Genomic DNA, 26,924 nt, shown 5'->3' with positions numbered 1-26,924 from the left:
AAGAAAGCCCAAGTACTTCTGTGCTAGACATGCTAAGACAAATGAAGTAAGAATCCAAGGTAAACTTCACAAAGAAAGGGGCAGAGGGATCAAACAACTTCAGATGTGTCTTGAAATTAAGATGTTTCCAAGTAGTTAGATGATTTTTTGTTTGGTTTTGGTTTTTGTGAAATGGTTAAATTAGATGTAAATTTCTTACTATAAATTATGTCTTTTTTTGGGAAACATTTTGACTGGAAAAGAGAAGGGTTTGAAAGAACAAGAACTGGTAGAACTGAATGGATTTCAATGTTTAACTGTGCTGTGAAAGAGCAAGGAGAGAGAAGAAGAAAGGATACTGAGAATACCATTATAAGCAGAATCAGGACTGTTGGGGGGATGACAGAGATCTGAGTGGGAGACCCCCACTTTCAACCCTTTTCCTCCATTCTTGGCCAGCAAGTAACAAATACTTTAGAAAAGACTTCTTGAACTGTAAAATGGAGAATATGCAGTTTCCTTATTCCCCCATACTCACCTATAGCTTAATGAAGGAAACAGTAGCCAGTCTTTTATTAATATCCAGATCCAATTCTTCTTTTACAGTAATTATACAAAAATTAATCTCTTCTATAAAGTTAATGTTAGTCTCCTTCTGTAAAAGAGGTTCAGTAGCTTATATTCAAGAGAAGTTTAGATCAGCAAGAAACTCAGTATATATGACATACCTAAAGTATTTTTACTGGCAATTCTGATCATTATAATATTTTTTCATTTTGTAGTACAATTCTTCTATGTCATATTGGGTACAGCAAAATTCCACATTAAAGAGTTTAATACGTGAAGTGATTGGTAATTTTAATGATATTGACTCATGTATAAAAAGAAGCTGATATTCTGTGTTGAATGTATTATAATTAATAGGCTCAAAAGAGTTATGGCACATGCTCATTTCTTGCTGGTAATTTATTAAAATAATTATCTGAAGCTTAATGAAAAGTGCAACCTTTGAGCAGTCAACATGTTTTCCAGTTTTATGACTTGAAATTACACAAGTCAAATGAAACTAGAGTGTTGTGTCCCTACAAATCTCTTCTGTTTTTCTGTATCAGGATTCCATTACAGCCCATCTCTTCACAAGGTTTCTTGGAAGATAAAGAAATCTCTTTTTCCCTTGCACTCTATCCTCACATTTCCTAGATTCCTGTACCTGTAGGGGACAACCCCATACTGTGAGATATGGATGAGGCTGTAAATCACAAAGGGGATGCACAGATACACACATAATATCTCACAAATATGCCAAATTTAATTTTTACTTCATAATTCTCTTTCATCTGAAAGAAATTGTCCTATGAATTATTTTCGTGCAGAAGATTTTAATAAGGAAGGATATGCATTTTATAGCAGAGCCATCAGGATAAATGGAAATCCTGCAATGTAGTTTCTTAACAACAATGACAACAAAACAAAAAGTAAAAAGCAAACTTCATGGCACCTTGCAAATCAATTAACACCAGTAAAGAACCCAGACAGATAAAGTCTGTGGTAAGATAAAGCCTCTCAGTAGTCTCACCTGTGCAGTACAGAGGCTAAGTATTATCATCAGAGCTCAAGTACATATATTTTCAGGTTTCTGAAAGCAATGGGTATATTTTATTTCTCTGAGGCATGAGGAACAGGTACTCTAATTTCAAAACTGTACTGAAAGTATTTTTCTAGTGACCTTGGTCTCTGTAACTCTTGGAAACACTGAAGAGAAACAGACATCTTTATGGAATGCAGTGTACTTCCAGAATAAAATCATGAACGGCTTCTACCTGTCTTCAGGTTACCATGGTCCTTTAAGCACATTTCTTCTCCCTTTCCGAGATATCCAACAAAACAAAGAAAGACATCTGCTTATGAAGACAGAAATTTATTTCTTTGGTTATTTCTCCCCATCTTATGCAACCACTTTGTTTTCAAGATACCAAATATTTTGTTGAGGGAAGCTCTTCCCAATTCACATACTTGAATGAGCTTGTAGATTTAAAGTGTGTTCCTGTAGGAGCCTGTGATAGAAATAGATGGGAATAACACATCTCTCCTCACTGTGGAGCACTGTAGTCCCTAACAGCAAATCATAACCCCCCTTTTTCCTCTGAAGGCTGCATGGGAAAAGAAAAAAATTAAAAGCTAAAGATACGAAGATATGGAAATAGGAGAATCCATGTACTCCACCTGCAAATAATTTTATATACTCTAACTCTCTGTCTGAAGGACCTGAAATCCCTGCCTTCTGGCCTCCTTTTTCATAGAAAACTGCTGAAAATGACTATTCATCTGCAAATTTTTAAAAGAGCCTTCATCAGATCATTATTTCAGCAAGCATTGCTGATGCATTGTGAAGGGATAACCAATAGCAGGAAGTTGCAAGGAAAAGACATTTCATCCCTTTATGGTGCTGGCAACTTTCTTCTTATAACATAGTACCTGTGGTTGAAATTCACACCTTGGGAAAGGCATAAAAGCTAGAAAAAGTTACAAAGCATGTTTTAACATTTGATTGCAAACCCCAAAACTCATTCTCAGGAAATGCAATTCAAGAAAAAGCTAAGAATGATTTGTAGGACTTTTTCTTGAAGAAGATACATTACTTTTCGCTAAGCAGCTATTGACTATTCTGATACCTTCTCTGCAGTTCAGTTTTTATTCACCTAAATCTTGGAAACAGCATGGAGCTGAGAGAAGCCAAAACACAACCTTGTACTTTAAAAGGCTAGCTCTCAGCAGGTGAGTGGAAAAGCATCAGGCTTTTTGTCCCCCTTAGAGAGGATTCACTCAGAAAATGGATGGAGGCTTATGTGAATCATTCACTTGCAAATAGAGAAGGAGAAAAGTAATGAAAAGAACAGCTTGAAGCAGGGACAAAACCAAAGTTGATTGTTACAAGTCAATAATACTGCTATTATCAGCCATGATCCGTTGTAATGTGAACTGCTGCTAGAGAAAACTCAAAACAGGTAACTGCAAATAAGAGATGGTATTTCTAAACATAAGAAAATGGAAACAAGAACTCTCAACCAGCTGTTGTAGCCATTTTACTCCAAGAGTAGGCTTTCAAAATATTTGGTTTTTCTCATCATTATCACCATATTTTCTAATGCAAAAATTCAAATTCTTCTCCAGGTTCATGGTAAAGCTGCTTTAACAAGTAGCTGTAAGACAATGTGCCTGCCTACATAACAGAGATTCTTCCATACAGTAGTAATGGTAACCAGGAAAATGTTAGGAACTTTCACATAGGTCTTAGTTGTGCTTCAGGGAAATAAGCCCGAAGACAATGGCTTGAAAACTTCATGTTTCATAATGCCTTCATCCTTTTTTTGCTGATCAGAACTCTGGCTCTGCAGTCATTTTGCAGCCCTTTCCACTGTGTGTCCTAGTGGGCAGTTCTCTAGTGAATCTCTGTATTGACAGAAAGCCCTTTGCACTTTGATTCAGTCTCAGAATGCCTTTGGCAGGAGAAATCATAAAACTGGCTGCCACCGGTGACTGTTTTCCTCAGTTTTGACTTCTCTTTTTTCGTTGTGTTTATGTCTTCATGTAACAACAACAAAATGTAGCATTTTAATATTAATATGTTACAGCACTTGGAAATTTTCAGAAGGGCCCAATGACCAGTTTCATGTGACTGTGAAGGTGTACTTAAAACACAGAAATAACACAAGTGATTCCATTAATTATGCACAACAATTTTAGACTTTTTCAAACATGGTATGACATCAATTTCTACTATGTTTTTTATAGTCCAGTTCCACTCTTTCTCTTTGCAAATCAAGAAGACTTTTACCAATCAACGAAAAACTTGTTGAAAATACCCATGAAGAACAGTGTTCTGAAAGCAAATCTTATCCACTATTAACCCCTAATTTCCGAATAATTATTTAATGGACTTACACAGCTCTTTTATTCTGAAAGTGGAGTCTATTGCACTTTTCCTTGAGCTCTTCTGATGTGTAGTTGTCCTCACCTGTTTAGAAAACAGTAATAAAATGCATTAGTTTTATGGGATTCAGAAGACTTTGGCAAAGTTTTCCCTTTATACAAGAATAGCTGCAAATTAAGTGACTTCATTGGTTTTATACACTTATCGCAAACACTGTATATATATATAGGAATGCTGTGGTGATCTGATTCTGCACTTATCAATAGAAAAAATTAAAAGAAAAAAATGAAGGACCTAAATAAACTTAAATTTTGATGATTCTGAGGATTAAAATTATATCTTACTTATTTATTTCCTTAGTAAGATGTTCTAACTTTTCACTTAATGTCTTTTTATATGGTCTATACACAATTTAACACACTTTGTAAAGGATATAGACAGTCACTAGACTGTTCTCATTCTCATTTGACAGGCAGAGTTTATATCTTTATAATAGCAAGAAAATTAGGTGTTTGAATGAATTCTGAACTCAGTCCCATTTGCATTCTCTGTGTTTAAATAACCCTGATGATGACTGAATTTTCTCTCTAGCTATATGACGAATCTACAATATATGATCCCCAATATCTGATTGAACAACTTTCAGGAGTTACTCCAACAGTTCTTCAGCATAAACAAAGGCAGTATTTTTGAGTTCACTGTCATATATACAAGGAATGTAATCACCAGAATGTCACCTGTCTGGGACAGAACTCCTGTCAGGCTTCCAGGTCACTTGGTGGTAGCTTTTTGGTTCACTTACATTCTTGCTTGTGAACTTTGTCTCCAGACAACTGTTCATCCTTATGGAAAGATCTGAAACAGCAAAACTAATTCTGCAGTGCCCTGTCTATGTCTGCCCTCACACCACTGACTCTGCTTTAGCAGATACAGCTTGAAATGCACTTCCTCACATTTTTACAAGAAAGACAGTAAACTCCCTCTCTGCCCAGGATGTGACACAGAGGAAGCAGCAGCAGTGATCACTGGCACCTTGTGGTGATTTTGCAAGGTGAACAAAGTTTGAAATTTTTCTGGATGCCAGAGTACAGAAAACTTTACCAAACGACATAATCTTTTATTGTGGCATTTTAAGGCGCTTTTCTTGTTTTTTTAATTCATTGGTTTTAGAAAAAAAGTCACACCTTTTTGGATGAAGACAAAAAGTACTTTAGGAAAATCCAGTGAATGTGGAAGAAGTAGCAGGTCAGATCCTGCTGGACTCGCTCCCATGAGCAGGCCTGAGGCATATGAACAAGAACAGAGATTTTCAGTAAGCCTCAGTCTCTGGTCTGTTAACCTCTTAGCTGAGCATGACACTTGAGGAAAAGGAAGAGGTTTCCATTTCAAATAACTCGTCTGCCATAGAAACCACCAGAATGGGACTAAATAATTCAGTCTTAATGAGAAACACAGCTCTCCTTTGGGGTCTTTCACATGAGTTACACTGTACCTAATATAATCTTTTCATAGACTATGCATGACATGGAAGTCTTTTTCCCAGCTACAATTATTTAATTATGCCAGTCACAATGAAAATCTAATAGCTTAAATCTTGGAAATTGCTCCATGAGTTTCAACTGCATGCTAGAGAAACACCACCTAATACATTTTTAATAAAGAGTTTTTCTTTATAATATAGAGCAAAAAATCTTTTAAATTCATACAATCCTTCCTACATAGAAGTATTATTATAATTTCTGCAAGATCACATAGTATTTTTGGTGAACATTAACAGAATCTAAATCAATAACTCAATTTTCTTAATTTAAAAATCTTCTGTGTTCTTCTTACAATTAGATTTTCATATATCTGTTTGCTCATTCCTAATCAGACAGAATAATAACTTGCTCTCAACACAAAATTTATAGTTATTGTACACTATTTTTTATATTTTTTCATTAAAATACACCCTAATTCCACAACATGTTCTTTAATGCCAAACATACATTATTATATTTGGTCTTTTTCATCTGATATGAAATTACTTGGTTTCCTAGAACATTTATCATAGACAGATCACATTTCCCTGTAGGGCCACATGGCAATATTAAATGAACAACTACGGCTATGAACTCCTTTCTAGCATTTTTTTTTTACAGCATGTGACAAGAGTATAAAATTCTTTCAGAAACTAAACAGCAAAATAATAAAAAATAATCCATATTTTAGTGAACTTACAGCATGCAGCAATTTATATTAGAAGTGTAATGTACCTATAGTAATTCTAAAAAATGCTCTATTAAGAACAACATGACTAATAATTTTAAGCTTTATTTCTTAAAATATAAGAAAAAAATTAGAAAACACCTCAAAAGAGGTTTTGTGTTCTTATTGTCTGCACTGCGGGCACTATTGATCTCACCTTAAACTTTACAAGAGAACCAGTTCACTGGCTCGAGGATTTTGAAGTCATCAGTGACAAGGAACATCTACCTTAACAACATGACTAATGGAGTTTTTGCAACAATGGATAGGAGAGATTTGCAATGTGGATGGCAATATCCAGCTAAGTATCCAGGCTGCTCAGCTGGTCCATGTCTTCCAGTTCCAACAACTTCCTATGCTCATGCTTTTTCACAGTTTCTCTTTTGTGAAAACAGTGCATGAGCTGTGTCAGTCTCACTGCCTCACAGGGTGCCTTTTCCTAGTGTAGCTTCCCTGAACTCTGCTCCTAAAGCAAGATGAAAGAAGCCCATTTATCAGCCTTTCATCCATTTTCTTTAAAATAAATGGCAGGGAGTGAGAAATAAGATCACAAGAGGAAAGCACATCAGGTGGAAGAATGCAACTCATTTCTGAAAACTCATTTTGTAAAGTGAATCTGCATTCACTCATAGGCAAAAGTAGGTCAGACACATCTACATGTGAGAAGATGGCTCTGCACCAAAACAGACAAGTGGAGACATTTTTCAGTTTTTCTCATGAAACAGAAGCTCCATACCCATTCGTTCTTCATGCAGTCCCTCAAAACCAGAAACTTCATAATAACTACTGGAATGACTTCTACTGCTTTCATCTCCGTAACAGCTCTCCACAACAACATGTTTAACAGAAGAAGCTGGTCCATGGCTGTAAATCACAGCTATTTTTTTCACTTTAGCACCTTGTAGTTCTCCTGAAAACATTCATGACAACAAATCTCATCAAACATCCAGTGTCCTGTTCACTGGAGGATCTCTGGTGAGAAATATTTTTTAGTGCTTTGAGTAGCGTATTCTTGTTGTGAAACTCTGGGGTGGTGGTAACAGAGTTGCAGGAAACAAAAAACACCCCCAAATTATTTTGTTCTCTTGCATCTCAGACACAGAGAGTAATACACATAAAAGCTATGTAACACAATGATAAACTACATTCCACACTTGATGGAAGCTCAAAGAAAAATGGGGAACCTGACAAAAAGCTGCCCAATGTATACTGAAGTGAAGCACAGAAGAGTACAATTTTTTTGCTTTTGTGAAAATGTTTTACAAAGGTATTTGAAAAATAATGTTAAATTCTATTAGCAGTATTTAAAAGATGGAAAATATTTTAAAGATGGATAAGCTGCAGCAGATAAAAGAAGTTGCTTTTCCAACACCACCTAAACAACAGGGGTCGAAAGGACCTTGGCTTTTGTCCAGGTTCTGGCAGGCTCACATTCACCTGCACTCTGAATCTCTGGTAATGCAAATCTGCTGCAGCCTGAGCCCCCTTGCTGAGTGTGCCTGCAGAGGAAGGACCTGCACTACTGACCTCAGAGTGAGCCTCAACAGTTTGCCTTGGGGTGTGTAGCTGTACCCTGCAATTTCTGCACACAATATTCACTTTTAAAGCTCCTCTGTGGCACAGTGTGGGCCTACAATAATTCAAGTACTGCTGTATGGCTCAGATACTCATTTGATGCTATTATTACTGCATTGTTACTAAGAGAACTGTTCAGGTTTTACAATGAATGTGACATTTCTGTAGTAAAACACATTTCATCTTGAAATTACTACAGCCATTATATTACATCTAAAAGCAGAAATTGTGCTGAAGAAAATAATCTGCTGCATCATGAAAGAAAATGTAATTTAAAAAATCAGAGGCTACAGCAGGCAGCATAACTACAGTAAGAATAAGATCATTTACCTGGCACTAGTGAAGTGTGGAGATTACTGACCACCATTCCAGCCAAATTCAGTATAGGACAGAGGTTCCATTATCATTTCCTGTACATAACTGGTATCAGACCCATTTGGGCAGGAACGGACCAAGTACTGAGTATATTTAGGGGAAAAAACACACAAAGTGAAACAAAGGAGAGCAGTATTGAAAATCAGAACAAATAAAGAGGACACAGTTTTAAATAATGGGTGAGATAAAACTATCAGCTCAGTGTGAAGCAGTGAAGGAACTGTTGGGGGTGAAGTTAAAGAGAAAAGGTCAGAGAAGGGACAAGGAAGAAAATCTGCAGTGCTGAAACTGCAAGACAATTAGAATTATGAAAGGTCAGAGAAGGATAATGCACACTGTATCTCTCAGGGAAAAGTAGAAAGAAATAATAAAAAAAGAATAAGCACAAGAACATAGAGAATATGGGGAAATGACAAAGGAGGAACTCATACTTCATTATTGCCAGCAATACCCTTACTAATATTGTTAAATAAAATATCACTGAAACAAAAGGCTACAAGCCTCTAAGAAGACCCATTACCTTTATTGTAAATAGAAATTTGTGATATATAACAGATTTGAAGAAACTACATCCAGTTTTAAATGTTGGTTTTGAGTTCGTTTTCTCTTACCTACAAATGGATGAGCAAGCTGAAGCTGCAGATCAGTAAACACCTGGCTCTATGAAGGATTTAACACCTGTGAAGGAAACACACAGCTCAGAATGTTTGGTTGAGTGGAGCCTACCATTACATAAGCAAAGTAGTTCATAGCTTATCAATGCTAGGTCAATTTGACAAATAAACAGTACCATTAGTATCAGTAACATAGGAGCAAGATGTATTCACATTCCAGAAAGTTAAAGAAAGAAAAAAAGAAAGTTTGGTTGAAAAATGTTGCATCTAAAGAGTTTTTGAAACAAAGCTGAAATCACTGTTGGAACACTCTGAATTTATTTTTTAAAATCTGTAGATTTTAAATCTTTCAGAGACTTAAGATGCATTACTGTCTTCCACTGCTATGTACACTTGCTAAACCTCTTCTGGTTTTATTGGAGAATAGAGTAAAAGAACAAGCAGGACCTGGGCCTGCTCCACACCAAATATTTTCATTGAGAGGTTTCTCTCAGAGTTTACAGATGTAAGCATACTTCTTGTTGCAGAAACTCACAGTATTTGGCACAGTCACCTGCTAAGGAAATAGGATAGATAGATAGACTAGGAAAAATAATGCAAACTTACCTCATGGTAACTGGAACCACTGGATACCAAGACCCTTAACATTTCTAATGGATTATGCTACAGTAACTTCAGTAAAATACAGTAATCTAAACAAGCAAAAAAATACTTTTGCATTCTCAGCCCTAGCTGAGAGCCCTCATCTTTCAAGCACCTGCCTGCTAAGATCACACATTCAGAGGAGTGCTGAACACAGAACCAATGTGATATTAATAAATCAGGGAAGAAAGGGATTACTCAGCTTTACAATATCAAAACACAATTGAATATTTATAGCTGTCTTTGTAGATGTAGGTAATGAGTTCACATGGCTGTGGATAAGAACAAAAAGCCATGCATGAACACAGGAGTACTTAGTGAGGTGGTGCATTGTGTGCGTTTGTAACACGGACTTTGCTTGAGATATGTACAGAGAATCAGGCATTCAGTCCATTCAGTCATTTACTCTCCTAAAAAAAAAAAATTCAAGTTATGTTCTCTTCGTCTCACTTAATTGCTCAGTTATTTTACTAATCATGAGGGGAAAAAAACAATCAAAGCTAAGGGTTATTTGCATTACACATTTTTATATATTTTATTTCATGTCTGTTATGATTTGAGGATATTGAAATTCCACAGCAAAACTGAAGATTTTACTACCTGTTTTCTTTTGCTTTGATTATATATTTTTATATATAGTATATACACACACACATACACACATATATGTGCATATACATATATATATATATATAGATAGATATAGATATATTTTTTCCATTTAGGTTGAGAAAACATACATTTTTTTGTTTACAAGGACCAACCACTAGTACTTAGAAGAATTTTTGAACATGACAGTTGCAATTCATTTCACCTTTAACCCTATTTTGAAGCTGTAAGAAATTCACAGTATATCATCTGTACAAAGATGTACAGGGAAAATACCACCTTAGCAAGAGCTGCAGACTTATTCTCAATGGTGACAATTAATGAGAGGAAATGAACCCAATCTGTCTTTTATACTGTGTTGAACTTGCAAAGCTGAAAGTCAAAGAGGAAATAAATATTTCTAAAGTGATCCTCTTTCACTCGAGACTAAAGATACATACTGTTGAATTCCCACAATGGCACTTCTAAAGAGTTTGTTAGAAACACATAATTGCAAAATTTACAGTGCTACTGAGAACCAAAAATTACAGTAATCATTCTCTTTTGCATTAGTTAAAAGGGGAGGCTCAAAGCATGAGTCAGGTACACTTTTCAAACAGGCACAAATCATGCATTTAGACGGTGACCTCTGAAAGTTGCATTTATAAGTATACAATTAGCCATTTGCATTCAGAAGTACCTGATTTGTGCTTGCATACAGATGGATTCCCTGTCTCCTTCATTTAATAAAATATTGAAGTTCACAAGGCAATACAGTCATGCAAATTACAATATACGGGCAACACATCATTGGAAGTCATCAGAACACTGCACAAATAACTACTCAGACTACCACAACAGGAAGAAAATGTTCTGTTGCATTCCTTATTTTCCTTTGAAAATTAAAAAGAACAAACATAATTTCCAGTAATGGCAAAATATTTGAAGTCTAGGTCTTGCCCTGCATCCTGGAGATCCCCTGTCACTTCAACCACCTTCCAGACCAGCAGGTCCTGGAATAGTTCTATGAATAGCAGCACGTTGCATATGTGGTATTCAAACAACATACAGAGGCAACATAAAAATTCTATTTTCTATTGGAAAGTAACAGATTTCTTTTCTTCTTCCCTTATTTGCTACATGCTGAATTAATAGTAAATGAGAAATAAGAAAGAAGAACATGAGGCCTGACACAATTTTCACTTATAAGAGATGAGCAACCTGGATGGATAACATAAAAGTAACAATTTTCTTCTAGTAGTTCAGCTCATTTTTGTTAACTGAGTTATTCATCCAATATGTTCAAAGTCCATTTAAAAATACAGTCCTTAAAATAAAATTAGCACATGCTTCAGCAAGGAGCACCCAGCCCTTGTCAGTCCCTGTCATAGCAGAGAACATCTGAAGTTACTATTCAGCTGTGGAAAAGCTTGTGAAGAAAAGGGAGAAAGAAACACATAAGAAGCCAGAAAAAAAACCAGGACAAAGAAGTTAAGGGGGAAAAAAGTGATCATTTCACTGCTCTTAAACCAGCTTATTTCTTCTACAGCAGTTTTTTACCTAAAAGGCAAGAAAGGAATTGGAACACATATAGTAGGATATTCAGCGATGGTCATTGCTTTTGTTTAGTGTGACTTACACAAGGACAGAGTATTAACAGCTTTTGCAAATGAGAGACATAACATTTGAAAATCAATACAAGTGTGAAATCAGCACATATAAAAGAGGAATCTACTCCAAAAATCCATTAAAGAATATCAATGATGATGTACTTGTCATTCTGCCTCAATATATTTTTAGTCTATGTTCTCCTGCAAGTCCCTTGTTCCCACATTTACCCTTGTTAGTTGGAAAAAATGCAATTAAAATCTGACAGTTTCTTCTGATAAAAAAGCAAACTTGTCAAGAAATTATGACAGCATTTTCCCCCTGAAGCATAAAGATATGGAATAAAAAAAAATTTGTCCTAGATTTGTGTAAAAAACTCAAACCAAATTTGCACAGTGACCAGTCAATAACTTTTTACTGGAGCAAAGGAAAAGGAGATGCAGCTGTTACTTTACTGCAGCATCATAAGATAACAAAAGACTTGCAATATCTTCTTTCACAGAACTTAAAGTACTCCTCCTTTTAATCTGCCACAACTATCCTGTTGACTGGTGTGTTTTCTCCAAGTAATACTGTCTGTGGCAGAAGTGGGCTGCTTCCAGAGTGTGATTTATCTCCTTGTTTACTGAAGCACACACTGATTTCCCATGAGAACAGTGAAGAGCTGTCAGTTCAATTTATTTAACAAAACTTCTAATTGCTCCCTAATTGCTGTGTAAGCACAAATCCTGGAGAAAATATTAACAGGCAATTTCAGTGCACAGAACATTGAAAATTTCCAGTGATATCAACAAGAACAAGGATCTGGCAGATTTTCTGTATCTATGGGGGAATATATATTAGTCAGCAAACTGTGGGAACATTAAGTACCTCTTACTCTTCTTTATCCCACATACAAATGACAACTTACCAAGAAAGCTTTGGGTCAGAGATCTGCCCACAGTGTCACCAAACCATGGTGTTCAGCAGAGCAAACCAGCTTTTTCTGTGGTGATAGCTCTGCATCCACAAAGAGTACAGATGTTAAGGAGCCTTATTGTTTGAAGCCTAAAGTGCAGGCTTAAATTTCACAGATGAGTCCTATTCATGCAATTTTCATTGTTTTGAGAGTTGATTGGGGTTTTATCCTTCACATTTAGCCTGAAAAAAAAAGCAGTCTTTTTTTCTGGCTAAATTATTCCATCAGATTGTGAAAATCAGTTTATCTAATCTGCTTTTTAATTAAATACTAAACCACAATTATACAGAATACTTGAGAATGCCATGAAGGCTGCAGGAAGTATGAGTATGAGCAACACAAAGGTGAATACACACCTACAAAAATTCCAACTGCTCTTGAGAGCAAGTGCTTACAAAAGCCCCTGTGCCACAGCACTTGGAACAAGAGACACAAACAGAAAGGAGACCAAGGAGCAAAGATAGAAAACCTTTTAAGGAAGGCTTTTCACTTATGAAATAACTGGAATTTCTAGGAACTAAAATTATGATAATTATTAGATTAATATCATCAATTCATACTTGATAGTTTCTGCATGACCAAATCAGTGACCTTTCATCTTGTTTTCTGTCTTACCTTACTGTAAGAAAAATTATTGTTATGAAAAACATTCTGACTTCAATCCTCAGCTGGTTACACATCCAGTCTCTTATAATTAAACAACATAGCATGCTTTCAGTATATTCATCACTGGAAGACTCTTAGTTTCCTGGTTTTTCTGTCCTTTTTGACCCTAAAAATCAACATGTACAAAAAGTTCAATTAACACATTGAAATCAATAATGCTGGGTTTTTTTCCACTTGTGAATATTAAAAATGTTTACCTGAGGTCCTTTGTATCATTATTTTCATTGCAAGCCATTGTAAGCATGTTGTTCACAATTGATCTGTTTCTAAATGACAACAAATCTTTGCCGTGCTAAGGCTTTTTTGTGTGACCTAACAGACAGTAATATGTTGGGATTCATTGTATCAAAAATGTTTAACTTTTTCTTTACATATTCCTCCTATGTGTAACATACTTCCTTGCATTTACAGATGTCAATGAAGATTCCAGAGGATCTATCTATTCAGTCTGATTTCAGCATTGAGCACTGCAGGCACAAAAAGAACCAGCAAAAACAATTCAAGGACAGTAATCCTGAAATTATACAGTGTTAATGTTCTTGAAATAAAATCTTGTGTATGGACACTAAAAATCATTCAATACTGTAGTCACCAGGAAAGACTTGCTAAGCACTAGGCCTGGTGGTGGAAGTTGACCCAAATAAATGAAAAAAGAAATTTTATATATCTAACAATACTTACATGCAAGCTATAAATACCTAAAACTTTCAGTTTTATCTGTGCATTATTTGGAATACACATAGCTCTGTGGATCATTCAGTATTTCCATACAGACAGAAAGGGTAAGAAAGTTTTATCTGGAAGTGAGATACCAAGTAGTTATTTTAGAGCATTGCACACGTGTTTAAAACCACCTTCTGATAAAGACTACTACAACAATCTTGTCTGTTTTTTTCCCTGTCTTACACTGGCCTCTTCTTCTGAATGTATACCCTATTTTCAAAACTACCCACTGGCTATTCATCAGTAGTTTGCTCTTTTGCAGAAGAGCAAAAAGTATTTTATGTCCTATAATATCTCTTCTGATAGAAATTCTAACAAAAAGAAGTACGAATAACTTTTTGGTACAAAGTTGTGCCTTGTGCTTGAGAGTTTATTAAAGACATTTCTCACAGGGACAGTTTCATGAAATAGCCATACTATTGTCCTTAAATCCAAACCCTGACCAATAAAAGATGACTAAATGTTACTGATATCCAAAGTCATCCTTTTCTCCGTTCTTTCCAGGAACCCCAAGAGATCTCTTAGAGACAAAATATGGTATATTATTTCATTTTTACCACTCAGCAACTTTGAGGTCAAGAAGGCAAAAGAAAGGAAATAATGTATCTCTTCTCTAATTCGATCACTCCCATCTTCCCCATTGTTCCTGAAATAATAAACATGTGCATGAATTTTTCACATAAACAACCAACCAACCAACCAGAAAAAAAAAAAAGAATAAAAAACACCTAAACACAGGAATTAATGCTTGCAGTTAGATCTCCCATGTGTTTCCTAGGCAAAGCCACAAAGAGGACACTGCAGCAGCTATCTGCACACAGCTTAAAAAAAAAAGTAACATTGACGTAATACTCACTGAGATCTCTGCAAAACTCTCAAAATCTTCAATTATTGCAAGAGAGAACCCTAAAGAATACTGCATTCACAGATACAGATTTTCTAGAGTAATGCTGTACTGTTTTCCCAACAAATCCTTGCATCCATGAAAAGAGAAATGATGGCATAAGTTAGAAAAACATGTAATAAAAACATTGAAGAATTATTCTAAATCACAATTAAACAGGATTTTCAGATTTTTTCTTTAATCTTTAGACCTCATTTACCTGGATATCCCATGTTACCTTGTCTTCCTTTTGGTCCTGGTGGTTCTCTCTGAGCATCCTCTCTGAGGGAGGTGAAAAGAATGGCCACAGTCAGAAAGCTGAAGAAGCTGGTTTAACCATGCTTGTGTAACAGGAAAAGCCAGCTCTATCAAAGTCCAGATGCATCCTGATTTTTGTCTCCAATTTGAAGGAAAGTGGAAAACACTTAACTAGACACCTATTAATCAAATGGTAACTTTTAAAAAATGTGTTTTCAACAGTTATTAACCCTTAATAAATGGGCATGTTTGTGATTTCAGGAAGCCTGGGTATCTTGTATTACTATACCACTATTTTCCAAAACAGGGTTTCATCTTCTTTTTAAAGCAATATGTGATGAAAATCTTTTTACAGAATATTGAGTGGTCTTTTTAGCTCCACTAATTTTAGCAGGACGAAGTCTATGCTTTAATATTTGATTTATGTGAACTATTTTAGTTGAGAAGAATCTGTTCCTATGAGTTTACTGATGACAGAACACTTGCTGCAAGAACACATTTATTTTGCAGGATTATTAGTAAAGATATGTGTATAAAAACACATATATGTGTACTCAAGTCATTAGGGAACAATTGTCAGTGCAAACTACTGTAATGCAATATTTCTGGACATAAAGCTGTTTTAAAACCTCAGCAAAGCTACAGCCAAGCACCTAACTTCCTCATGAGCTCAGGCTCTGCTGAGCTAAGGACTCTGGATGATTCTCCACCACTCCATTACAGATACTGGAGGCAATCTAGGCACAGCCGAGATAGGAAGACAGAACAAGAACGGGGATAAGATAATTGCAACATGGTCTTCAACTACGAGAACGTATTTTTTTGCAAGTGCTGGCAGTTCTGACTTTCGACTTCAATTTTAGTAATTATAAAGTTGGCTCTTGATGACCCTTCAGACATGCCCTTTCTTGGGGCTGTGGCTGCTAGCACTGCCTTGCCTTAGGAATTCTGTGACAACTAAGAGATTTCTAGCCAAATATAGTGAAAAGATAAGAGAATCCCAGAACTTAAAGCTATGGATTAAATTAGATGAGAAAACTAATTAAAGAAGAAGAATTATATAGTATTCCTCCCTTAGATCCCACTAGAGAACATTGTCTTTCACATCCCTATTACAGTAAACCCTTGACCTCCCTTGCTGTAGATTGCAGTTAATTGGTTTTTCTTGTGTTGTCAGCTTTTACTACAGGTTAGCAATAAATATCTGGAAAGGTGTAATACAAAGCTTCCTTCTAAAAATTGTTTTAATTTGAAGAAGGCACCAAGCAGTCCCTGGTTTTCACAATCAAATACCATATTTCTCAGATGAAACTTGTATGATCATCCATTAGACACACTTAAAAGCTAAGGTTTTTCCGTTTTCTTATTTATTTACTTTTTTTTTTTCCAAAAAGCAAGAATGTGATTTGGAAGTAAAAAGATTTTCCCTAAGATCTTAAAAACTGCTGACAGACAACCCTGGAACATGAAACATGCACTCACCCAGAAAGAAAGCAATCTTGGCAGAAAAGGGTCATACAAAATGCTTCACTACACTACTTGACTCAGGAAACAGTGGATGTACATGGCAAAGGTGTCTGCTCTCCAGAAGGTGCATTCAGGTTTGATGTGAGTTGGACAATGCCAGCTGCCTCTGAAGTCATTGGGATCTCTTTTTTTGCTTCCAGTGAGAGACACAGTGATGTACACCTGCTAACAGGCTGTCCTGCACAATTGTTGGAGAGCAGCACTGATATGAGGCTGCCAAAAATCTTGCCCCAGATATTCCACATCTGTTTGGACACTTTCTTCTCTCGTCTTTCATCTCCTGAGAAAGGTCAGGTCCCAAGACCAGAAGACATACCATTCTGACCTTGACAAAGCAAAGGTGATAGCAATGAGCAGATGTCACCTAGAAGAACTCGCATCTGCAGAGAAACCTCCTTTGACCAACGACTCCAGAACAGTGTTACTCTGTCAAATCAGTTTCTCAGCTCATGAAAACTCCTGGATTTGTCATTGACAGACAGACTGATGCAACACTTCAGGCACTTGGACAGGTCCTTCACCTGACAGGCCTGACAGAGATCTGGACTATGACTAGCCAGGCATGAAATTATCAGCCTTTACAACACTCTGTCAAAGACTGCGACTAGATTTCCACAGTAATTCAAGATTTCCTTGGAGATTTGTCCTAGTTGAGGGGAAGAGGTGAGACAGGCAAGAATGGCTCATGACAACTATAACATAATTCATCTACAGAAGCGCAGATTTATGTAGGGCTTTCAAAAGGGCACAGAGAATTTATTTGGTCTAGAAATAGACAAAAAAAAATTGAACATCTAGAAAGCTGGTCCCTTGGAGAGAAGAGTGCATATTGGAGTAGATTTGCTGGCAGGACTGGTGACTCTGTAGGAGTCCCATGCTGGAGCAGCCTCTTCCCCAAAGGATTGCACTTTGGGGGAGGGACCCTACATCGGATCAGGGAAAGAGTGTGAAGAGTGGCTTGGTGGTCACCTGGTATCCAGACATGGTAAACCCACCACCTGTAGGGGTGGAGAATGTTCTGGTGTTTGTTGGCTGGGGTAAAGCTGATTTTTTTCACAATAGTTGGTATGGAGGTCTGTTTTGTTTTTGTGATGAAAACAGTGTTGATAATTCAGGGATGTTTTGGTTATTGCAGAGCAGTGCTTGCACAGTCAAGGCCTCACTCCACCACGCCATCAAGAAAACTGGAGGGGCACAACAGGCTGGGAGGGGCCACAGCTGGAACAGCTGACGCCCACTGATCCAAGGGATATTCTATACCACATGGCAACATGCTCAGCATATAAAGCTGGGGAAGACCAAATGGGAGGTGTTCAGAGTGATGCCATTTATCAATGGTTACTTCCCAAGTAACCATTACACGTGAGGTAGCTCTGCTTCCTAAGGATGGCTGAACTGCCTGCCGATGGGAAGTGATGAATCAATTCCTTGTTTCGCTTTGCTTGTATGCATGGCTTTTGCTTTACCTATTAAACTGCCTTTGTCCCAACCCTAGAGTTTTCTCCCTTTTATGTTCCCAATTCTCTTCCTTGAGTGAGTGAGGCTTTGTTGCTGGCTGGGGTTAAATCATGGAAATCCTTTCGAGCTGACTAGTGTACAATGGCTTTGTCTTTGCCTGAGGTAGGAATAATGCAGACAGTTTTCCTCAGCACATTTTTATTTGCACTACAGGAATTCCATCCCCCTCTACAGTATGTAAATTTCTGACTGGTCAAGACCAGTCTGACTGGCAGATTCCCTAGTGTTCACTAACCAAATGGCCTTCACTAAATGCCAAATGCCAGTATTTGAATATCCCACCACCACTGGTCTCATTGTTGTCTTTAACAGTCCATTACACTGTTTGATTTTTCCAGAGGTTGGTGTCTATCAGGAATGCGATACACCCACTCAAATGTCATGTTCTTTGGCTCAAGAATCTACAAGATTATTTAGGAAATTAGTTCCAATGATTCATTTCTTTCTGGAGTACTCTGCCCCATAAGACTTTTTTTCTCAAGGCCCAGGATGGGCAGTGGCATGGAGCACGGGGGATGTTTCCAGCCACCTGGTGGTTGCTGCCACCATTTTAAGTACATTGACCTTGACAAAGCAAAAGTGATACCAATGAGCAGAAGTTTGCAGGAGTGTGATAGAGTCAATCTGCTGCACGTCCTCATACTTACATTTCAGTCATTGTCCTCTGTACCAAAGAGGTTTCAACAACCTGGCTTGCTTAATTGTAGTGCATTTTTCACATCCATGGATAATGTCTGTGTCTAAGTCCACTCCTCAGTCATGAGCCCACCTATATGCTACATCTCTTCCTTGATGTCCCAAGGTGCCATGGACCCACTGAGATAGTAGTAATTCACTTTTACATTGACAATCCAAATCCACCTGAGCCACTTCAGTCTTGGCAGCTGCTGGTTATTCTTATATACAGCAGTGGCCAGACTCCTGGGTACCATGAGCATCTACATGACATACCTGCACAATCAGATTGTCCACAGATGCAGCAATATTTTACCACAATGTGGCAGCCCTGATGGGCTTAGCCCTGTGTTGCCAGTTATCCTGTTTCCATTGCTGCAGCCAGGCCCACAGGACACTTGCTAGCATCCAGAAATCATCATATAGTGTTGACTACTTTTTCTATTCAGCAGCATCTAAAGCCAGATGGCTTTGACCTCTGCAAATTGACTCGATTCACTTTCTCCTTCAGTACTTTCTGTGGCTTGTTGTAGGGGACTCCATACAGTGTCTTTCCATATTTGATGCCTTCCCACATGATGGCAGGATCCAGCAGCAAACAAGGCATATTGCTCCTCACATTCTGCTGATTTATTAAATAGTGGGGCATTATCAGCATGTGCTACCTCCTCCTCAGGTGGCATTCCAAAATCTTTGCCTTCTGGCCAGCTCATGATGACTTACAATATTCCTGAACAACTGGGGTTTCTTATTTGAACTCATTATGTGATTTGTGTGACCCACATATTCTATGTAGCATTAATTGCATGATGTGCAGAGGAACATTCAATCTAACACAGTTAACCAGGATGCCAGGAGAAGCAACTAAAAATCTGGATCTCCTGTGCAGGACCCTTCACCCTATTTTGTTTTGCAGCAAAACTGGCTTTCAAAAGGATTTTTACTATTTTCTTCCCTTCCTCAAAAACTTTTTTTGCTGTGTTGCCCCACACAATGGTATTATCGATGTACTGCAGGGGTTCTGAAGCTTCGCCCTGTTCCAATGCAGTCTAGAACAGTCCATGGCAGTAGGGCTTTGTTACTATCCCTGGGGCAGTTTGTTTCAGGCATACAATGATCCCTCCAAGTGGAAGCAAAATATGCCCCATACCCTGCCACCAAAGGGGCTGAGGAAAAGGCATTGGCAGTGTCATTTGTGGCACAGCACTTGGCTGTCTTTGACTGCAGTTCATACAGAAGTTCAGCATGTCTGGTCCAATGGCACTGAGCAGTGGCACTAGAATGACTTCATTCATAAAATTCACTGCTGATTTCTTCTACAAGTGGAAAGACCTTCTCTCCATAGAGTCAGCATTATAACCAGTCCTTCCATTTTTCTAGGAAGGGCTCACTGTTGTGCATGTGATTCTTCTGAATCAGGGGAAAGCCTAGATTTTCAAAAGGAAATTTTAAAATTTATTTAAGGAAAGCTGACACATATTGTTTATATCCAGTGGCATCTATCTTCATATATGGAATATATGTCATTATTTCACTTTTTTTCTTCAGTAAGAAGCATTTTCTGCATAATTTTTACACCTTTTCTTCCAGTTTAATTTTTTTTCCCCAAGGGAACATATAGAAACATGCTGCTAGATCAATTCTTGTATCTTGTAAGTGAATCCAGAGAAAAACAAACTGCCAGGTAAGTACAGCCACCTCTGCACAACAGCCTATGGTGACAAAGTGAAACGCACTGTGATTTCTACAGCCATAAAATGGGCAACAACAGAATCTGGGTAAGTCATCAGAATACAAAAGCTCAGCTAAGTCTGACCCTTTTGCAGGGCACTGCATTTACTATCTTCAATCAGATGTCCTCAGGTTTTTTCTTTACCAAGAGCAACCATAAAATGTTCTAAAATAAAAGCACTTGTCTCACATCTGGTAACAAGGACAGGGGACCAGTGCTTATTTACCAATGAGAATACACTTACACCTGTTTCAAGAACTAACAGCAAAAGTAAATAATTTGAGAATGATTTGTTTTATTCACATTTTGGATTATTCATTAAAAAAAAAAGAAAAAAAAAAAAGAAGCCAAGAATGATGCAACGGTAATAAATGTTTTAAATCTTTTAAGTGAATTATGTTCTAAGAATTCTGTCATTTGAGATCTAAATGCTTACTGGTATTTTCTATAAGCAAGGTAAATGCAAGCAAACACATCAAAACATTTTGATGACAGTGTCTTGCATCTGATATTATTTCATGTAAATCTCTGAGGCACTGCTTTGTTTTACGCAGTACATTCAGAAAGTGCACATTTTGGTATTTATGGAAGTCAGGTTTCAATAGTTCTATGCCTTTTAAACAGTGCACTGTTGGCTAACAAGCATTTCTCAATATTCAACATGTTGGATCAATGGAGAAATAGCCTTACTTTTATTTTCACAATTATGTTACCAGATAATTTTATAGTCAAGTATTTCTTTCAACTGAAACATGGGAGCCGAGTGGGTATGTAAAGCTTCCTCTTTGAATGCCTTTTCCATATCAACCTGATAGTGTTTAAATGAAGAGTTAATTTAAGTGCCTCTGCACTAGGAGGATTCTATACACAAGAATCCACATTCTTCTTGTGTTTCAAATCTATTTTTATTGCCTCCACAGCCCCCATACCAGAACTGACCACACATTTTCTGCTCTTTGTCGTAGTACCACTTCAAAATGTAATTCTGACATTCTCCACTATCTTGAACAAGGTCACATGCATCTGGAAAAGGGAAATGAGAGACAGATTTAATGAAAGAAAAATCCACCCCTCTCAGCATCATAAATTCAGGGAAACATAACATTCAGTGCAAACTGTCAGACAAAAGGAGTAGCCAGTGTTCAAGTCTTATACAGATTCACTAACTATTCATCTATAACTCTACAGTGCCAGCGTGAAAACCATCTTTTTATGATTGCTTTGCCCAGAAAGAATGTCTGAAACTAGATTTTTCATTGCCATAAACAGAAGGACTGCTAAAAGGTGCTTTGTTTTCTAACAAAAAAAACCAAAAAAAGGCAGCAAAATAACTATACCTGGTCCATAGAAACTAGGACAATCAAGTTTTTAATAATTCCCCTCTTCTGTATTCCAACTTCTTATACAGGTATCCATCAATAAAATTTCATAAGTTAGTATACATAGGTTGTTAAACTGTCCATGATAATCTCTTAGCTAAATCCAAGAGTATTACAGATTTAAATTGCATAAATTAGCAAAGTAGGTGAGAGAAGTATACTTAGTAGCAATCTGGTATTCAGTAAGAACAGATCCAATAATCTTTCACCAATGTAAATTCAGAGTTACTCAAAAGAAGAGAGAAAGGCAGCTCTAGACTTTGGTGTCACCACAACATTAAAGAGGAAGAATTGAGAAATAAAGAAATATAATGCTACAACTTTAAGATTTAAAATTATATAACCTTCTCCTAATCAACTGAAAAGCAAAAATCTCAAGCAAGGCATGAGCACAAAGTACATCTCTCAAAAGGCCAGTTCTGGAACTGGTCTACATGTTTTTAGAAGTAAACTGTTGGGTCACAAATTACAGTACAGGATTGGGGAAGGCAGTTCATACAGCTCTCATAAGTGGCTTAGGTAGTTTCTTACTTAAGTGCAGTGACCATGACTACTTCCTCAAAGGAAATATTTTATTAGTAAAGTATAAACAGTAACATCTTTTCCTATTACTGCTCCTCTCTCACCCTGAATGAGCTACAATTCCAGGACCATTCTTGAGTGGAGAGGAATGAAAAGCAAAGGGATAACATCTGTAAAAATGAACTACAACACTCAAATCTATGCAGACACCTTTTCATTTATTTTCACATAAATTCTCTCTAATTGTAGTTTAAACAATAAATTCACTCAATAGTGTTACAAGGACATTGGTGCCAAATAATCTCACAATCAGCTTCCCATACCTATATCTAATAGCAAATCTGCAATGACAAATGTATCATTAGGAAGCACAGTTAAAAACATGAAGAATATATATTTTGATATTTCTGCTGATGGATCCTGTTTTTCCTACAGGAACAGACTGTAGCAGGAATATAATTAGTTCCTCCATGTTGAGCTAAATTAGCAGCAGGAGTAACTCACTAATTACTGAGCAACTTGGGGATTTTAAAATTATCAACTATTTTGGTAAAGGGGATTAGAACTTTATATGGTATTATTACAAAAAAGTTATAAATCAAAACTGAAGTTATAAAGACACCTGTAGTTCAGCCTTTAACTACTATATAGGTTTGGACTAAATACTAACATATGGTAACTAAAACCTTTGGAAAAATGCAGTTGGAAATTCTTCATCTTGTAACAACATTCAATTGAGGGCTTCACAGTTTAGTCTTTTTACTGAATTAAAAAAGATTTTCATATTCTAGAATCATACCATAATCGTTACAGCCACTTCTAGTTTCTGCTGTTGTCTCTAAGTTTTTCTTGTTCTTCTCCTGAGCTTTTCCACACTCTTGAGGCTTTTCCCTTCTAGCATTTTCCTCTATGAAATACTCATTCTCCTCATAATCATCTCTCATTTCTGGCACTGTGTATACAGGTTCTTTGCCATTCTCTTTCACACTCTTCATAACTCTGCTTTCATTTTTTTCCATGTCTTCTAAAACTTGACTGGAACCACTTTCAGCCATTCCAGGAAAAGGTATCCTTCCAAGGAGAGGGGAGGGAAAATAATTTAAGCACCAATATGACCTTAGAAAATGCATCTGGTTCATTCCTTCTGAAAAACATGAAAAAACTTTTGACCCCAGTCCCATTTCTGTTATAACTACTTTGAATGTAACAACTAATCCAAAGGGATAAATCTTACATTCAAAGGTATGCACTCAAGAAGTTAAATAGGCAATTTCCAACCTTTCAGCCATGGATGCTTCCTGTTGTATGTCTCCCCGATCTAAGTTTTCACACTCTTCTTGAAGTTCAGGTGAAGGATAACTGTTCATTTCTTCTGTGAGAAAGCACAGGTGGCAGGGGTGAGTTTTAAAGCTCTTGAAGGTAGAGTTAATAAAACCCACCACATGGCTGTTTTTGTGAACTGGAGTTTGCATCTTTCAATAAGTAACACACTATATCCAGAGTGTTTGACACTATGCCCAGAAAAATGAAAATTATTATAGAGATCAGATAGATGAAAATTACTCCTGAACCAATCTTTTATATTTTTATCTTGCTCTTTAATACACTATTTATCCTTCTATAGAAACTTTGACATCTCCAAGCATACACTTCTGATAAGGATTTTAAATAAGTGGCAATTTCCATTTTGCTATTCTCTTGTTTCCATGTCAAAGCATCTAAGCCCTGCTAATTTTCATGAATGTGTCTTGAAAAGTAAGTCCTGTCTCTGCTCTGTAGAGAGGTTAAGGTCAAATGTGCAAAATATTTATCTTGTACCTGTCCCAAAGCCTAAATAGGCATAAACAGCTTGGTAGATCTGGACTTGTCAATGGTCTGAGGAGAAATATGGGCCTAAATCAGGAATATGACAGTGTTCTTTAGCTGAAGATGGTCTGTCTTTAGTGAAAGTGGAGTACACAAAGCTACTATTAAATAAAAGCTTAAGGAAAAACGATTACTTTAGAATAGAATGCTGCTCTGCCATTACTGGCACTTTTATTAATGTCCAGCATCTGAGGTAAAATAATCATGAAAGATTAGCAGTGAAGTTATGACCAGGAACTGAATGATAGCACATATACACTAACTACCTTTTCTACCATATACACTAACAACACTTTCTTTCCATAAATGAAGCAAATCCTGCTGTGTGATACTCACGTTGTAGAAGATTTAGGAATGCCCGGCTAAACCTCTGAGCATACTCCATCTCCGGTGTGGAAAACCTGCCCAGTGTCAGTGAGTGCTGATCTGTGGGGGAGCTTGACAGCTCCATCAGCTGATTGTCACTCACATCACTGCCAAGTGCAAGAGTGAATAAGGTGAATCCTTGGCACTTGGCTCCGAGTGAAATCTCTCTCAGCCTTTCTCTGTCCCAAGTGCTTGTTTTGCTTCCGACTATCGTAAATATGACTCTGTGTTTTCTTTGTCTGGGGGCTTTAAAGAATACATTTTCAACTGTCCACTGTAGAGCAGAAGCAATGGCTGATGGCCCTTCCAGCTGGTGAACAGACTCTTGGATGTGTTTCTTCATCAAATCTTTATTGCTGTATGTGACTAGGTCAAACTCCAAGGCCACAGGTGTCTGGTTTCTGTCAGGCAGGAAGCCCCTGGGAGCCTGCTGCACCAGTGCCACTCTGATGCCTCCATATGATTCATTTGGCTGTGAGGAAACGACAAACTGATCCACCATGTTGCTCACAAAGTCTTTGGCTCTCTGAAACTGTTCACTGCTAACGCTGCGAGAGCTGTCCATGATGTAAGTTATATCCATATCCATCTGAACCAGGGGAGAAAAAGGCACCTCACAGTTGGTTCTTGGATTGCATTTATCTAGACGGGAAGAGCCAAGAGGCAATGAACTATTTAACAATATAACAAAAACAATGATTTATAAAAATTTCTCACAGTCCTGGAGGTCTGTTTTAGGTTTGTATGGCCAGGTTTTGGTGGTGGGGGCACTACAAGGGTGACTTCTGTAAAAAGCTGATGGAAACTTTCTCCATGTCCAGCAGAGCCAATGCCAGCTAGTTCCAAGAGAGATATGCTACTGGTCAAGCCAGTTAGAAATGGTGGGTATGCCTCTGTGATAACATATTTAAGAAGAAGAAGACAAAAAATATTATTGTGCAGATTTAATTGTGGCCGTAGAAAAGCAGAGTGAAAATATGGGAGAGAAATAGCTATGCAGACACTAAGGTTAGCGGAGAAGGAGGGAAGGAGGTGCTCCAAGCACTGGAGCAGAGATTCCCTTGCAGCCCCTGGTGAAGACCATGGCGAGGCAGCTGTGCCCCTGTAGCCCATGGAGATCCAACTGCAGCTTGTGGATAAACCCCATGCTAGAGTAGGTGGACACCTGAGAGGAGGCTGTGAATTTGTGGGAGGCCTGTGCTGGAGTAGGTTCTTGGCAGGGATCTGCAGACCCATGGAGAAAGGAGCCCAGGTTGAAGCAGGTATTCTGGCAAGACTTGACCTTGAGCCTGAAGGACTGCACCTCATGGAAGAGTGACCCATGCTGCAGCAGTTTGGAGAGCACTGTTGCCTGTGGGATGAACTCACATTGCACCAGTTTGCAGAGAACTGTTACTCCTGGGATGGGCTCCTGTTGGAGAAGTTAATAAAAAACTATCTCCCACAGGAGGAACCCCATGCTCTCCCTGAGCAGTGGTGGAAACAATGTGCGATGAACTGACCACAACCTCCACTCCCCATCTCCGTGTGCTGCTGGTAGGGAGACAGTAGAGCTGAGAAGGAGGGAGTAGGGGAGAAGGTGGTTTTAAGGTCTAATTTTACTTTTTGTTAGTCTGCTCTAACAGGCCTTTTACTTTTTGTTAGCCTGCTCCTGATTTTGTTAGTAATAAATTCAATTAATATTTCTAATTCAAGTTTGTTCTGCCCATGACAGTATTTGATAAGTGATCTCTCTCTGTACTTAACTCATTAACCCTTCACTGTATTTTCTATCTCCTGCCCAGCTGTCGAGGGAGTGTCTGGCATCGAGACAGAGTCAACCCACTACAAAAAGCTGTTTTACTTTTTCCTAAACTTTGATCTAAAAAAGGCAAAACAAACAAAAAAACCCCCAACCAACCAAAAAACAAACAAACAAAACAAACAAAAAAACCTCTAATCAATTTCGGAACTGCGGCGGGACTTCCACTCCACCTCCTCTCTACCACAGAGAGTTGCTCCATAAAGGGACAACCTGGAGGCTGAAAGGCTCAGCAAGGGGTTATCTCTGGTTCCAAAAGGGCTCAGACCTCAGCTAAGAATCAACATCTTAGTCTGGAGAGCAGATGTCAGAAGAGATAAAAGAAACATTCTTGACTGAAAGGCACTGTTTTACAAACTGTAAAAGACACAGAGTTATCACAGAGGCAGAAATCTTCTACACACACACACACCCTGAAACGGTGGGAGACCTCTCCCCAGAAGCCGGACACAGGTTCTGTGGTTACTTCCTTGGAGATTGAGGGAAAATAT

The 26,924-nt window shown here is 37.6% G+C and overlaps 1 protein-coding gene across 1 annotated transcript in view; it reads right to left on the bottom strand.

Moving 5' to 3' along the window:
- Positions 1-2,039: 2,039 nt before the first annotated feature.
- The window catches only part of LOC135298377 (collagen alpha-6(VI) chain-like), a 28,306-nt gene continuing 3,421 nt past the window's right edge, over positions 2,040-26,924 (bottom strand). Inside the window, exons 4-14 of the mRNA XM_064415951.1 lie at positions 24,603-25,221; positions 23,679-23,772; positions 23,200-23,471; positions 21,439-21,522; positions 15,010-15,071; positions 13,133-14,727; positions 12,470-12,699; positions 8,719-9,773; positions 8,063-8,190; positions 4,648-4,765; positions 2,040-3,994 (exon numbers count right to left, since the gene is read on the bottom strand). Of these exons, the coding sequence (XP_064272021.1) occupies positions 14,635-14,727; positions 15,010-15,071; positions 21,439-21,522; positions 23,200-23,471; positions 23,679-23,772; positions 24,603-25,221 (1,224 nt within the window). The 3' untranslated portion in view covers positions 2,040-3,994; positions 4,648-4,765; positions 8,063-8,190; ... (1 more) ...; positions 12,470-12,699; positions 13,133-14,634. The remainder of the gene's footprint in view (positions 3,995-4,647; positions 4,766-8,062; positions 8,191-8,718; positions 9,774-12,469; positions 12,700-13,132; positions 14,728-15,009; positions 15,072-21,438; positions 21,523-23,199; positions 23,472-23,678; positions 23,773-24,602; positions 25,222-26,924) is intronic.

The sequence above is a fragment of the Passer domesticus genome, chromosome 1, assembly GCF_036417665.1.
Source record: "Passer domesticus isolate bPasDom1 chromosome 1, bPasDom1.hap1, whole genome shotgun sequence".
In the NCBI taxonomy this organism is placed as follows: domain Eukaryota; kingdom Metazoa; phylum Chordata; class Aves; order Passeriformes; family Passeridae; genus Passer; species Passer domesticus.
Note: the sequence above shows the minus strand (reverse complement) of the source record. Positions and strands in the feature narration are given on the sequence as shown.